Raw genomic sequence first — 17,124 nt, 5'->3', positions numbered from 1 at the left:
CTTCACCTCGACGCGGGCTTAATCACATACTGTGTCAATTGTGACGTAATTGCACAATATTCCTTATTTTTCTAACATTAAAGCGGAATAAGGTTCGGTTTGTTTGCTTCCATTTCCCAAAGCACTTCAATCCATCTTTGTAGTTTTTCCCAATACAGTGGGTTTTGACAAGATGAAACAGGCAATTCAGCTGTAAGTGGCAGTTGGGAGCTCTGTTGCCTAGCAGCAAGAAGGTCCTCGGTTCAAATCTTTCAGCATCTTCACTCTGTACATACATGGGTTCCCACCAGATATTTATGCTTCTTCCCAGTTTAAAAAGATTAGGTTCTTTAAATTGACCTCAGGTGTGAGTATGTGTCTCTGTGTTTACTTGTGATAGACTGTCTCTCCCCCAATGACCACTGGAGACACCAGGTGTATTTAATAATGTGTTTCAACCTTGCTGTTAACCAGGTGAATTTAATTTAAAAAGAAATGAAGTACCAGTGTCAAAGCAAGTGTGAACAAATATCAGATACATTCAAACATATATCACATTTCATCAGTTATGTTGTATTTAAAAGCCTCTCCTGCCTCTGATAGTGTCACACCCTTCATCACTTCAAGACAGCCCTTGCAGCTCTTGATTCATGTAATCTGCTCAGGCATGTTGCATTCATCTGCACTTACTCAAACATTTGGCAGACTTACTTCCACTTCTCAGAGTCATTTGTGTGGCATGTCCACAGAGTTTACAGTACATGCCAGAATTTGCTGAACTGTCATAGCTAGGGGCTGCAAGCAAGTCTTTTTTTTTTCTTTCCATAGGTTTCTGAAATGACTGTCCATAGGTGGTGTAACATTTAAATTCAATTGCTCATCTTAAGCTGATCATAAATAGAATTCACATTGAGAGAAACAGATGTAATCACAGCTTTTAATGTACTAAAAGTTTCCTTATTAAACTACTTTTATAGATTTTATCAACACACATGTCATATATTGAAATTTTTCATCTGGCTGCCAGTTTCCAAACTGAAAGTCACAAATTTGTCAGTTACTCAGATTCATTGCCTTTCTATTGTTTCTACTGTATTATGCAGATATTTAAACTGTGCAACACAGCCACTGTAGCTGAGGCATGCTTCCCTCTAGAGTCCAGTCCAAGTTGACGGGTCTGAGGTTTCTTGCTAATTGCACATCCCAACTGTGGGGGGATGTGCTAATCCCCCCACATAATATGTATATACTAATACATGTATTATGACTACCTGTATTAGTGCTACAGGTAGTCATAATATTCCTATTCTAGACCAGTTTTGTTTTGTTAGTCAGCCAGGTTGTATGTTGTTTACATGTTGGCTGTTTGTTCTGCCTGGGTCATGTCAGTTAGATGGATTTTGCTATTAGAGCTTTTATTTATATTAATGTCTGAATTTGTGTAGGCTGTGTGTTGGCTAATTAAGTGTAGCCAGGTGGCAGGATGCCTAAAAAGGAAGCTAGTTGGATGCCCCTCACCTCTGAAGCACAAGTGTTGCTAAACTCGCTGCTCCAGTTCGGTGAGTACTAGCAGTCATGGCAAATTATCATTCAAATATGGCTGATGTATTAGTGTAGAATTTTTTTTCTTTCCATTTTCAGTTGACTGAAAATCAAAAAATGACAGCGTGGTCATTTATTTTGTTTCTTAATTGGGTACAAAAATTTTAAAAGATCTTTTTTTTTCTTTCTTTTTAATTTATTTTTTTCTATTTTACTGTCTGGTCTGACAAAAAAATACAAAATGTTTGGGTTTATGTGAAATTGTACAAAACTATTTTAAATGTCAAAAGTGCTTTGATATTATTCATGCGAAAAAACTAAAAAAGAGCAACTTGAATTATGTTTATTAGCACAACGGTAGCCTATGCTAAGCAAAATGAATGTTAGAGTATGTTTCCCAGTGCATATAGTTCAATCAGCCTTAAAATTTTTCTCTTAAAATCCTCTATCACTTGTTCCTGAGCACAGTAGGTAATTTATTTATTGTAGCTTTCAGGAAATTTCTGTGTGTGTCATACTACTGTTGAATAAGTCTGTAATCAAACCGTTGTGCGGTTCCCACACAGCTTCCATGGTGTCACCAGATAACTTGCATTTTTGCACTCAGAACAGTTTTTAGATCAAGTAAATTCTGTCTTTTTTGCATTTTGTATTTTTTGATACACATATTCTGTTGCAGTCAATGCAGGATTGCAGGCTGTGAAAACTTAGAATAGTTATAACAGAATACCAAATAAGATGTTATCCTTGCTTTTATACAAGGAACACTGCACTCCATATACAGAAAATATTTCACATTATTTGAAAACTAAACTGAACTTTACTGCATTGTTTGAAAAGAAGGACCAACTTGGAATATATGTGATTGACTTGACATGTATGATTTGATAGAATTTATTATATTTTTAAAAGTACCTTGAGATACATTTGTTGTGAATTGTCACCATATAAATAAGCTGACTTGAAATTGAAGTTAATCTCTCCATTTAAATCCAACTTCAGTAATAGTTAAACATGACATTGGTGTATTAGTGCTACAGGTAGTCATAGTATTTCTATTCTAGACCAGAAAATTATTAGAGATGACAAGCTTGAGATATAATTAGCTCTGTCTGAAATCAAGGTCAAATAAAAGTTGTTAAATTACTTAGTTTTACTTGTGTAGACAAAATAAGAAAAACTTATTTGAAGAAAGAAAAACACAAAATCAACCAAATGAATATGAATTCAGATTTATTGCAGCTTTTTTGATGGTACAGTTCATAATAAATCTGGTAGTTGCAGTTAGCCCTATGAATTTAGTTTTACAGTTGTTGAAAGTAAAGCATGATCACACACACCATGTAGTTTAAACAGTGGAGCTCATGTTCTCTCAAAACATGAATAGAAAAAGAAGAGGAATAAAAACAATCAACTTGTCTGTTACATGTGGCTGCTTTTAAAGATGTCACACTGCACAGGATGATGTACGTGAGACAACAGAAGAGACAAGGAGGTATGAGGCTAATATTCTAGACTAGAAAACCCCTGATCCTCAGGTACAAAGCCACTTCCTGTTCTCTGTTTTTGTGCAGCAGTGGTTACCCTGTAAGGATCCGTTAATGTAACACTACAAATATTCTCATGTCTGTACAACAACGCATCCGGCAACCAGAAGACAGCCAGGCTGACTGATGAAAAGGAGACAGGGCTTACTCACATCTCTGCGGCTCTTTGTCTTTGGTTTAACAATCTCTCTGCCTTAACTTGTGTTCAGTAGGTTTCTCTAACTCTTTCTATGTGATTACGTTTGTTGTAAATTATTAAGCATGTTCCTTAGGTGACTCTGTGCTTGCATGGGAAAGTGAGGTTGGAAAAGTTTGCAGAATTAGGGAAGAAGAATAGAGACCAGGACTTTTAATAACGAATCCGAGACGAAGAGACCCTGCTGGAGCTCTTTGAGCTGATGCTGCCGCCTCCTCCTATGCTCATGCCACTGCCATATCCGCCGCCCATGCCGTAGCCACCGCCCATGCCGCCGCCCAGGCCGCCTCCCATGCCGCCTCCCATGCCGAAGCCACCTCCCATGCCACCGCCCATGCCACCGCCCATGCCGCCTCCTGAGCCACCACCTGTTAAAGAGAACAACATATTTTGAGTGGACTACATTCAACTTCCGAATGCCAAACTTTACTGGTATATATATATTTTTTTAACAAATACATACCAAAGCTGGTGCTTGAGGACTGCACATGGATGGTTGCACTTCCACCTCCAGAGGCAATTCTATGAAGATAATAAGTGAAAGATTCTCAGTCAGCTTTACTCAAACTTCAACGTGCCCTGCTGCAGAAGGTTAGCATAAAGTTTCTACCTGGATTCCTCTCCTTCTAGGAGCTTCTTGTAGGTGGCAATCTCAATATCAAGAGCCAGTTTGACGTTCATGAGCTCCTGGTACTCGCGGACCTGGCGGGCCATGTCCTGTTTGGCTCTCTGCAGTGCCTCCTCCAGATCCTTGATGCGGGCCTTGGCGTCCTTCACAGCTAGCTCGCCGCGCTCCTCAGCCTCTGCAATCTGGGACTCCAGGTTGCTTCTCTACGTGGTCGGAAACATAAAAGAAGCTTCACATGCTGCCATTTCTTTTTCCTCAAATTTGGCAAGATGCAAAGCTTTTATTGTCTCGCTAAATGTTGGTACCTGTCCTTTGACGGCCTCAATCTCATTCTGGAGTCGGCTGATCATGCGGTTGAGATCAGCAATCTCGCTCTTTGTGTTGCGTAGGTCATCTCCGGCCTGTGATGCAGAGGTCTGCATCTCTTGGAACTGGGGAATAAGTCGAGTAATAATTGTTAGAGCATTTTGTGCAAAACTCAACCTGCCATCCCACTTTGATTTGAGGAGAATTTCTAACCTTCTGTTGATACCACTTCTCTGCCTCAGCTCGGCTGTTGTTGGCGATCTCCTCATACTGAGCCCTGACTTCAGCCACAATGGCGTCCATGTCCAGGCCACGGCTGTTGTCCATCTCCACAATGACCGAGGTGTCCTTGATCTGTCCCTGGAGTTCATTCAGTTCCTGAATGCAAGCAAAGGAAATTATTTGACATCATGACACACTGAGGAAAGGCTAACTTCTATGTCCTTCAGTAACTTATTTGTTTTGCTTACGGCTTCATAGATAGCTCTGAGGAAGTTGATCTCATCCTGAAGAGCATCAACCTTTGCCTCCAGCTCAATTTTGTTCATGTAGGCGGCATCTACATCCTGAAAAGGGGTTGACATTTGTCAATGGGCTTAGAGGAAATCAATAATTAATGAATCATTTATTGTTTATGGGATACAAGACTGAAAGGCAATACAGTGGTTTATGTACCTTCTTGAGGAGCACAAATTCATTCTCCACACTGGCACGCTTGTTGATTTCATCTTCATACCTGGGTGGAAAAAAATTATGAAAGATGAGTATGAACGTATTAAAAAAATATAACAGAAAATCTGGTGCAAGGAGGGTTTAGTCTGTCACAACAATGGTGGTCTTGCACTCACTTGTTCTTGAAGTCCTCCACCAGATTCTGCATGTTCTTCAGCTCTCCCTCCAGCTTGATCTTCTCGTTGCCGAGCCCATCCAGCTGTCTGCGGAGGTTGGCGATGTAGGCCTCAAACATTGCGTCAATGTTGGAGCGGGTGGTGGTCTGTTCCTGCAGGAGGCTCCATTTGGTCTCCAGCATTTTGTTCTGCTGCTCCAGGAAGCGGACCTGAACAAATGTTCAACATGCTTAGAAACACTTTTCTCTTTGCTTGCTTTAAGGTTCTACAGATGACTTGTGTACGCTTTCTTCTAGTGGTTGGCTTTCCCACAGAAAAAAAACTTATGTATACAAAATATTACCAGCTGCTGTGTGTACTTATCCCCCAGGGCAGGGATGATCTTGGTCCTCTACATGAGGGTGACTCATTGAGAAGTGTAACTGAATGTGACTTTCTATAAGATTATTGTGAGAGAAAAAACTCACATAATGTGTTTTTTTGTTCTTGTTAAAGTGATTAAATCTTAAGGATTAAAGAATCTAATCTGTTTTGTGTAGGTGTAAGTATTTTTCCTAAGCTAAAGTAAGGTTTAGGGTGCCACACCTAAGTTCAGCCCCTCCCTTAAACACCTGACATTGATGGCCCCTCGATACAAGGATGCATACTTTCACTGAGTGAACATGCCTGCCTGAAACCCCCAACAATAAATTAATTGTGGACCAACGTCACCTGACAACCCTTTACTAGCTGGGAAAAATTATCAAATAATGCTTTGTCCACAATATCCTGCAACTAGAAATTTCTTGGACCACTTTGAATCTATGTTGAGTCTTGATAATGTCTCATGTGTGAGGTGTGGTGTTTACTCAGCAGGGAAAGCTAACTGTGCACGTTCTCACACAGGGCGTGGTACATTTGTATTTATTCAAGCAAACATCTACGTGTAATTTGGCAAAGAAGTTGTCACTGCAAGCAAAAAATTCCAGCAACTACTTTTTGCACAAGGATTTTGAAAGAATGCATCAAGGCTTAAGGGAATAAAATCCTCCTTTTGCATGAATGAAGAAGCTCTGCAGCACTGTGCCGCCATGGTTACAGGTGGTAACCTGATCTCTTCTTGCACTAACACTGAAAGCTACCAGTCACTGGATATGACCATTCTAGAGTTTCCTGCTTCCTGCTCTGCACAGAGACACCCAGTAAGAGACCCGTCACAGTTGGATGAAACTCAGTCAGAGCGGTTGGCTTTCAGTTTGTGAACAAATGCTCATCATCATGTTGAGGACCCCCTTCGAGATGAAACATGCCAACTCTGCAAGCAACTTCATATTAACAGTTCACAAGATTGGAACAGTTATTATATACTGATGACCTCTTCAGAAGAAAGTCAACACCAATGCACAAGTCATTTCTACAGTTTTTAAAATGATATGTAGTAAAAACATACCTTGTCGATGAAGCTGGCGAAGCGGTTATTGAGGGTCTTGATTTGCTCTTTCTCCTGGGTACGGACAGTCTGGATGTTGGGGTCGATCTCAAGGTTCAGGGGAGCCAACAGGCTCTGGTTGACTTGGACATTTGTGATGGGGGGTGCAATGAAACCTCCAGCACCGCCACCGAAGCCACCACCAGAACCGAAGCCACCACCAGAACCAAAGCCACCCCCGAAACCGGCACCGCCACCGTAGCCGGCACCGCCACCGTAGCCAGCACCGCCACCGTAGCCAGCACCGCCACCGTAGCCAGCATATGAAGAGCCACCGCTGAAACCACCACCCATGCTCGATCTCAGCATCGAGCCACCTCCTATGCTTGCTGAGGCCATTTGGTAAGATGATGGTCTGAGGGAAACAGCAGATTTTGAGGAAAATCCTCCTCCTCCTCCTACGCGGAGACTGCCACCACCAATCCCACCGCTGGTACCAAAGCTGGTCCTGGTTGTCCTCACGCTCATTGTTCTGGTCGACATGGCTGGTCTAGTTTCTTCTGAGAAGTAGTTTGCAGAAAAAAAGGAGGAGGAACAGAGACAGAGAGAAGTTTGGCAGAGATGTGGAGCACACTAAGAGGAGAGCCAAGTCCCTCTAAGTGCCTTCTGACTGTGAGAGATGGATATTTATCTGCCTCCAAGTGAAGGAGGTCCCAATAAGCCCAGCCTCCTCTGGACCTCCTCCCAGATTCTCCTCCAATTACCTGGACCCTTGAAGCTGCTCTCCCAGGCAGGTATACTGGCTCGGAGCCACTCAGCCTGTCAGACAGGTAACAGCGCTGCCTTGTAAAGTGATCTGGGCTCGACACACCCTCACACAGCGTGAGGGGAGGATAGGCATTTTGGCAAAGACCGTTTCATAGGATAAGCTAGGGGCTTTCAGAGAGGTGTGGGAGGGCGGGGACCCTAATTACAGACTCTCACAGTACCCTTTACTGCTTTTGCAAGAACAAAGTTTTAAATGTTCCCATTTAAAAGATCAATTTATTTATTAATTTATTTACATTAAATTAAGGCTTAAATTAATTATGCAAACTCAAGACTATTATCTAAATTCCACCATACTGTAAATTTAGTCATTTTTGATTTTTTGCCCTTTTTCATTCCATCTGTAACAGTGACCAGTCTAAAATACAGATAATAGTCACAAAAAAGAGAAAGAAATTTGAAAAATATTAAACAAACTATCTACTTAGTATTTGTTTTTTAAAGCCAATGTTGCAATGCATTTGTATTAAAACTGAGCTGAGTTATGGTCAAAACCGAACACTACAAGCCTTGAGTCGAGAATGTATTTCATTAAGTAGATAAACTGTCTTTGAACTGGGTCGTATAGTACAAGGGGAGGTGCTTTTCAAATACAGTATCTTTTAACATTTTGACTTGTTCCAACGACGAACTTCACTTATTCTGACTGAGATTTTATGTGATAGACGATCAGAAAGGAATACATCATTGGAAAGTGGAACATAGAAATTTAAAAAATGTTTTACAAATAAAAATCCTTAAATATTCTGGGATGCATTTGTTTTCAGCCACCCTCTGTTAACACTTTGTAGAATCATGTGTTGATGGAATCACCATTGTAATTCTTTTCAGAAATAGAATGATTTTTTCTTTCAATTTCTCAACTGAGTTTAGATCTGGACTTTGATTTGACCATTTAATTTTTTTTTAAATTGGAACAAATTGAATGTAGCTCAGCCATTGTGATTAGATCTTTATCTTGGTGGAAAGTGAATCTATCTCCAGTGTTGCCTCCAACATGTTTTTTTCTAGTATTGTCCTGTATTTAGCTCCATACATCTTCCCATAATTTCTGACCAGTTCAAATATTTAGATATTGTTTTGTAATCCACCTCTGTTTTAAGCTTCTTAACTTTTACCCTGACCTGCCCTCTGTTCCTTGATTAATCATGATCCGTTTTCTTCAACGAACCTTCACAGAACAGCTGAATTTATGCTAAGAGTAAATTGCAGAGGTGGTCTCTATTTACTTAGTCGCATCATATTTTATTAAGGGGTAACATAAAACAAGGAAATGAGAAATGCAGGCCATTATAGATATTTTCCCAGACAATCTGGAATAGAATTGCCACTTCATCTTCTAACTGTAAATAAACGATGAGTAGTCACTAGATAGTCAGTCACAGTATAGACTAAATTAATTTATATTCTATTAATTTAGGTGTTTTTGACAGCCTTTGCTATTTTTATTTATTTGTTTTCTTATCCTTCTTCTGGTGTAACGCCCATGTAGCTTCAGTATGTAAGGGCTTCTTTTTTCTGCAAAGAAAAAAAAAAAATTTCAATAGAGATTGATGGAAAAAAATATTTAGTTCTAAAACATTTTTGAAAAACCTTGGTGGTTGTAATATAAAAAACATGAGGGGTATGAATACTTTTCCAAGGTGCAATATGTTTTGAAATAGTAAAGTCAGTATTTTAACACTGAATTGTTGATGAATACTTGAGCAAAATATAAGGAAAGTGAAAGTGTGTGAGGTTGATGTTTCTGAGTAAGTAATAAAATGTACAGATCAAAGAAGGGTAGGAAAATAATTTCACTTCAAAAGAAATTCCTTTTCAACTGAGTTGTGGTTACATGGTCAGAGTTCTCATGAAGAAGAAACTAGTTTTGCAGTTGATTCCTCGGAGGCAGAGAAGAACTTTTATGAAGACAAAGTTCTCTAAATATTGCTCAATAAAGAAGCACATATATTTCTACTTATTATCCTTAAAGTAAAAACCAATTGAAAAATCATTTCACCAATGAATACACCAAGAAACAATTAAATCTTAAAATGAGTTCTTACATCAACCCTGTAACTAATGGAGTTTAGGCCCACAGCTTGCAGCTACTGCAGAGGATCTCATATTCCACCTTCTGCACTAATCATTCTTTACTTAACAGTTCAATTAACTCCTTTCTGGATGCAAGAAATCAAAACATTTTGCACCAATATAGACATCCCAGCTTTAATAAGGTCCTTTCAAAGTTGGGTCTCTCAATTGAAGATGAGCCTGCAGCTAAACGGCAGCATGCAGGAGAGCTACTAAATTTCTTGTTCTGGCAGATCTGGAGCTGTCAATACCTGTTCAGAGTCCTAACAACTCCACTCAAGGTGTTGCCCTCACAGACTCTCCTATAGCGCATCAGAATCAGCTTTAGGGCACAGCTGAGCCACACCCCAGATGAAAAATGCCAGTGCTTTCCTTCAGCTCCCAAAATGTTTTCATCCTAGAAGAGTTTTAACACTGCGGAAACTTCCAGGCATCAGCAAGTACATTTTTTTTCAGCAAAATTAAAGTTAGGTCATGTGAATAATTTTTTAGCCACAGCATCTGTGGCTAATAACAACACAATCTCCGGTTTAGTTATTTCCAGCAACTCATAGTAGGGTAGAGTGCGAGAGACTGGCAACCTCACCGAGGTGTACCCTTCTTATAGGGGAAACACGTTCAATAGATAGTGACGCAAGATAATCAAAAACACAGAAACAGAGGCCATTGTTGAACACATTAGAAACAGGTTTGTGTTTACACTGTTAAGAAACCTGCTTCTAATTACGTGCTCAACAGAATCCAAGATATATACGTCCATCATGCCCATCGACATCCTTAGCGAGTCTTATCTTTGTCTACTGTTTTGTAGAGCAGGAAGATGACGCTCATGTCATTTCTTTCAATAGACAGCTGCTGAATTGCCTACTACTTGTTTTGCACTAAGGAAATAAACTATTATCACAGTATTGTGCAGGATGGAGTAACTGAAGATGGTATTGTGAAGTGGAAGTTTCCATCCATCCATCCATCCATCCATCTTCTTACACCCTTCTTCCTAGTGGGGTCTTGAAGGGAGCTGCTGCCTATCTCCAGGAAGATAATTTGGGCAAGAAGCGGGGTCACCCTGGACAGGTCATTGCTCCTAATAACTAAATGTAAACACTTTCACTAAATGTTGTAGTATTGTACACTTGCTGCACTATCCCTTAGAGTTTAGTAGAACATGGGCGGCACTGGGGACGATCCACACAGAGAATCAGTTCAGCAAAAGTTTTGTCTGCCTGATTCTGTGCATCGTTTTTCCATGTGCGATGTACTTGTATCAAACATAAACCAAGCATTATTCCTCCTGATATGCTGCGAACAGGCCATCAAGTTCCAAAACTGTCCAATGTTGCTGAAATCTGTAGAAAAAATGACAAAAAAAAAAGTGGGTCAAAATATGTCATGCAAGTCTTTTTGCCAGTATTGCAAATGCATGACGACAGTTGATACTGCAAGTTATAAAGTTTAGAGGACAGGTACTTCTGCACATATAGATCTAGGTTGGTAGGGGTAGGCTATTTTACCATAATAAAAAAAAATGTGAAAACTGCATTTATTTTTTATTCACTCAGAAAATCTGTTTCCTGTTCTGTTTGTCTGATTTAAATATTTAAGGGTAGCGAAAAGCAAAAAACCCAAGCAAGGAGTTATTTTACTTCACTTTGACATTACTGAACTCACATTAACATGAACTGAATAGGAAGCCATTTAGAATAGGAGAATAGTCATTCTTAACTCAGACCATTATTAGGCCCTAAAACATCCTGACTGGGTCAACCTATGGATGTTGTTTTTCTGCTTTTGGTCTAGTTAAAGAATGCAAATAACTTTGGTGAACTAATCCTATGTGATGCACTGCATGATATAATGAAGTCTGTCTTACAAACATTCTTTTCTCTAAGTAGACATTGTGCATCATCTGAGGGCATTGAAATACATACTTGTCAAAAGTGGGGTGCTGTGGAGGCGCAGGGGCAAAGCACAACCCATGTATTGAGGCCATAGTCCTCATGCCAGTGGTCACAGGTTCGATTCCTGGCCTGGCAACATTTGCCGCATGTCTTCCCCCTCTTTCCTGTTAAAACTACTTTCTAATAAAGGCCACTAGAGCCAACAAAACCTTTAAAAAAATTTTGCTTAAGATTAGTGAAAGTCAGGTTTTGACCTGCCCCTTTTGTTATTCAACTGCGGATCTTTCAAGATACATTCCTACAGGATGTCTTAATCAGTCATTTCTAACCAATTGTGTTTTTTAATCACTTATGTTTGTAAAAATCTAAGAAGAGTATTTCAGACCTTCTTCCACTTATTTATCTCTCCTGCTCTTCCAGTGCTACACCCAGGACCCAAGAGATAAAACTTTTTTAAAATGTTCTCAGCCCACCCTTGGAGCTTACTCTTCCTTTCTTATTTTGAGATGTTAAAAAGACTCCCTGAATCTTTCCTGAAGGCATTCATCTAACAAGAGGAAGTCTGAGCCCATTTGGAGATTCTTTTAGCCATTTTCTTATTCTTTTGGAGATCAGCAGCTGATAAAAGACAGTACAGTATAAGTATATACCAACACATCAACAGTAGTGTCATCTTTACACTAAACTCCAGTGTAGACCTTCAGATTTAAATAGGGTCTACATTTACACTTGTTGATTAAACCACAATGCATCACTGAGAAGACTTGAGATCTTGTGGAAGTGCATCTGACAAGGAAAACCTCAGTTTGTTTTTATGTAATATTTTTATTTTAAAAATCTACTAACTATAACTTTTTTCCACACATCACTGTCACTCTAAGAAGTTCCACGTTAGATGGAAGTTTCAGAGTTTGTGATAAAACTGGAACCTCAACAGAGACATTTGTAGGCTTTGGCATCTGAGTCATATTTGACCAAAGTCACAACTTGTAGAAAGTAAAACAGACATGGTGATTCATGTTACAGATTCACCCATCTTACACTACTGGTGTTGAGTCAGGTCAATGTACCAGTAAGGTCTTAGTAAGCCTATTCACCCAGTCCTGTTAGTCTGGTGTTAATCAGACAAGTTTGTTTTTTCCCAGTGTGTCCTGGGTTCACCCAGGGACAGCATTCTACTTAGACACCCCTAAAGGACATTGTAGTCAGATGAACAACTAAACAAATTTATTTCAACTGAAGAAGTTCCAGCCCAACTTCTCAGTTTGGGACATGACCGTAGAACGAGTAAGCTCTACACAAGATCTTGTGGATATTGTTGAAACAACATCAGCGGCACAAGCTGGATTTTCTTTCGAGTGCCTGGATAATATTCATAGTCCTTCTTGATTTATCTTCAAAATTATTTTTAATTCAACCAATGCCTCATTTACACTGAGGTGTGCAGTAGAGGTCAGTGTGGTTCTATACACTATTTTGTATGTTTCCATTGTAGGACCATTGGATGATGGTACAGTATCATTAGAGCAGCGCAACTGGTGCCCATTGATTGGGCAACAGAAAAATATCACTGCTTGCGACAAGCAAGAGACATATTATACTATATAGGGCAGCTGTGGTTACTACCCAGTAGCTTGCCATCATCAGCATATGAATGAGTGAGTGAATGGGTTAATGACTTAATGTAGTCATTAAGTCATTAGTGACTTAATGACTTAAGTCATTAATGACTTAGTCCTCTGGACTTGATAAAGCGCTATACAAGTACAGGCTATTGCATGACACAACATTAAGTGTTTGGGTTTAACACCATCTGAGTCCAACTGGTGGAAGAAATGACCTCCAGAATTCACCTGTCACTGAAGTCTACTGTATTCCAATATGCTATGATCAGGGATCAGCGGCCATTTTCTTCCAAAGAAAACATGCTTTACCATCTCTCAAGATACTATGGAAAAATGCCTTTTTGGTCTGGTAACACCTAAATACAAGTTTTAGAACTTATATACAAAAACATTTGTTTGAGACAAAAATAACACAGAGAATGACCAAAGAAAGACGATGACAGACTACTACCAAAATTGTACCAAAGGATGCTGGACTTTAAAGTTATTTATAATGATTTTAAATTACAAAAGTCTCTTATTTGAACATATACACAAATTCTTCTGTTACATTTGGTCTTAACTTATTTCAGAGAAATAAGTTAAGACCAAATGTAACATGCATATTATGGACCATGGGAGTTCAAACCAAAGTACCAAGGAGTGCATGTAAAAAAAAATGCAAACTCCACATGGAAAGGCCTGGCTCAATATGTAAATAAGCAACAGCTAGAAATGCATTTTCAATAATCCAATCCGTTTTAAGATCAATACAATGTATGTCCATAACCTCTTAACATCTAATAATTAAAGCTAGATAGTGTGCTGCAGCATGGCTTCATGACCACACCTTACTTTACACAATGTTCCAACTGTTTATTTAGGTTCACAGTTTATGTCTGGTTCAGTAAGCTAGCAGTACTGAACTTATAAATGAGGAAGTGTCTGCAGAATATGACTAGTGTTGCATGTTTTTATACATTTTTGCATCATCAAAATAGAACTTTAGCTTTCTCCCAAAGCTTTCAGGTACACTGAAACATGAAAACAAACAAACAAAAAGAAAAAAAATAAGCACAACTGATTCATATTTTACATTTTATGTAATGTATTTTTACTTTTCTGGGTTTTCAGAGACTGACAAAAAAAAAAGAAAGTTCTCTCCTCATCGAAAGCGTTGACAGTTTTTCCACCTCACATGACTGTGAAAGGCAGGATTTCAGGCTTTCTAGTCAGCACATGTAGAGGAATGTTCACGTACTCATTTTGCCTGTGAGAAACAACAGATGGGAGTTTACTCCACTGAAACTTGGCAAGAAGAACCGCAGAGAGTTCAAAGACTAATAATGAGACATAGACTCTATGCCATGTTCTTGATAGGATTTAGATGATTGTAGTCTGAAGTTCTCTTTTAAGTGGATCTATATTTTAAATTATGGGACCAAACTTTGTATTTGCTTTAATCTTACAGTCACTAAATAATTGCCCAGTGTATTTTGTCATGGTTTTGCAAAAAAAATGTAAAACCAGTTTGAGTGTCATTAAACTAAGACAAGTCAATGAAAACCAAAGCAACCAGATACAATTGTAACCTGATATTTACTGCTACTGCATGAAAAGAGACAACCTGTTTTTTGAGTGTCTAGCTTTAGGTCAGCTTGGATTACAAAAGTTGCTTCAATTTACTAAATGTCCAGATCAGAAGACAGAAACATTTCTTAAAGATCTTTCTTTAATATTTTCATATAATTTTTCTTAATAACACAATCTATTTTCTGAAGTCATCAGTTCTACCAGCAACGAAGCATCCAAACATCATGATGCTGATTACTCTGATTTATTTGCAAGCTTTCCTTGTGTGGAGGCCATTGGAGTAGAGCAAACTCATAAAGATTTTCACAAAAGCACTTTCAGATGATTTGAGCTTTGTGACGTGATGCCCTGTTGTTTGATCTCTGTGCTCATAGACGTGGGTCAACTGCAATGCACAGGTAGGGTGTGGGTTTTAAACAATGAGCTATTGTTAATAAAAGCCCAATAAATGATCCCACTTGGACCATGACATCACCATCACCAGTCTGAACCACTGACACATTGTCAGGGTTTAGAGATGATATTCTGCATACTTTAGTTATAGTGGTGGGCACACGTCCGCTAATGTCAGAGCTAATTTTTCAGTTAGCGCTTTGGCATTCTTGCTAACTTTGAAAACAGTTTAGCACACTTAGTCTCCCCTAAATTAAATTTTCCAGATAAATTCTAAAGCAGTACTTTATTTAGCTGTTTTGTAAACTTTAAGTTTAATAAAGTTTGGTTATCGAACTATTAGGAATTAATGATTAGTGATTTAGAGTTATTGCAACTAACTGTTTAGTTTGTTGCCCAGCATTGCTTGGTTGCAATGATTGGTTGTTAGAGTTACTGTTGCTTTTTTATCATATCTCCTCTAATATTAATATGAACTGTTAATATCAGAGCAAACTGAATATTCTCTGTAAAGTTTGGGTGTGAAAGACTCAACGGCTCAGTAGTTTTGTGAAATATTTGAGCCTCACCAATGACCAACATTAGGTGTTTGGGTTTAACACCATCTGAGTCCAACTGGTGGAAGAAATGAAGAAATGCCTCTATGCCAGAAGTCTCTTATTCCCTTGCCCACTACGCTACATCTGAAGTTCAGCAAAGTACTAAGTAAATCAATGGGAGTGTCTAAAGTTTTGAATGTGGTTTTGTAGCAAGTCATAATGCATGGAGCCAAAATGCATGTTTTTTAGAACCTAAATGATGTTTCATTTATTATACGCAAAGCGATGCAATCAGATGTCACCATAGTGACTAAAGTGCAGTGTAAGCCTCATTTTATTAGCTTTGTTGAAATACGCCAAACAAAACCCTTTTTACAAGATCCCTTCAGGCTAGTCAGCAAACACTGAACCACATGACATAGCAGCTGCAGAGCCTGATGTATGATTAAGCTGCAGACACAGAGAATAACAAATCCAGAGAGGTAGTACCTCCATAACCTTTTCCAAAAACAACAACAAAAAACATAGATTTTAACACTATTCCAGTTAAAAATTATGTATTCTGAATTCAGGTTCTCAAATAGTTCATATATTTGGTCATTTTCATATCCTGTAAACACAAGCCAGGGTTGTTTTTGCCTGTTTCTTTTTTCTTTTTTTCTTTAAAGCTACTGCATCGTCAGCGCTATCTGTCTGTGCCAAAGTAAATTTCAGTGATTAAGGTGTGGCTCTAACTTCATCCACACACAGATTTACTGCTCTCTCATTCCTCGTTCACATCAACAGTCTTGACGTTTCCTACAATAGCAACTGCATGGGAGGGTTAATAGGCCGCCAGAGGGGAATTCTACCTGAAGGAAAAAAAATAAAAATCTGCCCCACCTTCGAATTACAGAGGAAAACTTAGCGAAGGTAGCAAAATTTCTGGATTTCTGGTGTGTGGGACTTGTGCATTTTGAAAATGAAAAGACATTTGTGAATAATAAGGGACCTATTTTATTATAACATATTTTAATTATGAAAATATGTGAAAGACAAAACAAAAGTCCAACAGACACCCAAAAGATCTGTTTCACTCAGATGAAGAGTTTAAAATGTCTTTAACACCTTTTATGTAACTCCCCCATGATGGTCACAGGTTATAGAAAGGTACCAGGCAGTACCAGCCAGAGTTTGGAGATAGTTCCACTCACCAGGCTCCACCTATCTAGGATTTTTACTGTTATACAGCCACACCCAATACTATAATAGCCAAAGGGAAAACTGGCACTACTGATGAAAAGGTTGGCCAGAAATACGGTCTCGCGTGTTTTTCCACACGTACAATAAAACCAAAAAAAATTCAAGATCCATTAGAAGTTGTGTGCATTGCTAAAAAGTTAGGACAATTTGTTATGATGGAGCAACGAGCAAAATACTTTAGGGTGAAAACTGTGAAAGGGTTTTAAACAGTTCAGGTAAAGTAATATAAAATGCATTTTAATTGCAGCAAAAACAAAGCAAAATTATTTTGAAGCTTAATGATGGTAAAGAATAACATATGATTCCGGTAATTACTCAAAATGTTGGGATGGAGTAAATTTTACCAGAGAACCACCATTAGCCCACACCTTTGCAACAATTTGTGGATCCGACTGAGCTAACATCAACGGTCTTCCTTATCTTTGGCCTTGGGAGATCGAGTGGTGTTCCTGGCTTAGCAGACGCCAGCCGTTGGTGTGTCAAGTACCATTGTGCCT

The 17,124-nt window shown here is 38.8% G+C and overlaps 1 protein-coding gene across 2 annotated transcripts; it reads right to left on the bottom strand.

The window, feature by feature from the left end:
- Positions 1–2,737: 2,737 nt before the first annotated feature.
- Positions 2,738–7,123, bottom strand: krt5 (keratin 5). Of its 2 annotated transcripts, XM_016661373.1 has the most exons (10): positions 6,476–7,123; positions 5,047–5,255; positions 4,874–4,934; positions 4,669–4,764; positions 4,412–4,576; positions 4,198–4,323; positions 3,875–4,095; positions 3,728–3,786; positions 3,599–3,632; positions 2,738–3,549 (listed from the first exon to the last, which is right to left on the bottom strand). In XM_016661373.1, the coding sequence occupies exons 1-10, from the start codon at positions 6,995–6,997 to the stop codon at positions 3,489–3,491; spliced, it is 1,554 nt and encodes a 517-aa protein (XP_016516859.1). In that variant the 5' UTR covers positions 6,998–7,123; the 3' UTR covers positions 2,738–3,488. The 2 variants fall into 2 exon arrangements, with proteins under 2 accessions (XP_016516859.1, XP_007573427.1); XM_007573365.2 differs by having other exon boundaries at positions 2,738–3,632.
- Between the last annotated feature and the right edge of the window lie 10,001 nt (positions 7,124–17,124).

This window comes from Poecilia formosa, unplaced genomic scaffold (genome assembly GCF_000485575.1).
Source record: "Poecilia formosa unplaced genomic scaffold, Poecilia_formosa-5.1.2 Scaffold327, whole genome shotgun sequence".
NCBI classification, from domain to species: domain Eukaryota; kingdom Metazoa; phylum Chordata; class Actinopteri; order Cyprinodontiformes; family Poeciliidae; genus Poecilia; species Poecilia formosa.
The sequence above is the reverse complement of the archived record's forward strand: the minus strand, read 5'-3'. Positions and strand labels throughout refer to the sequence as shown.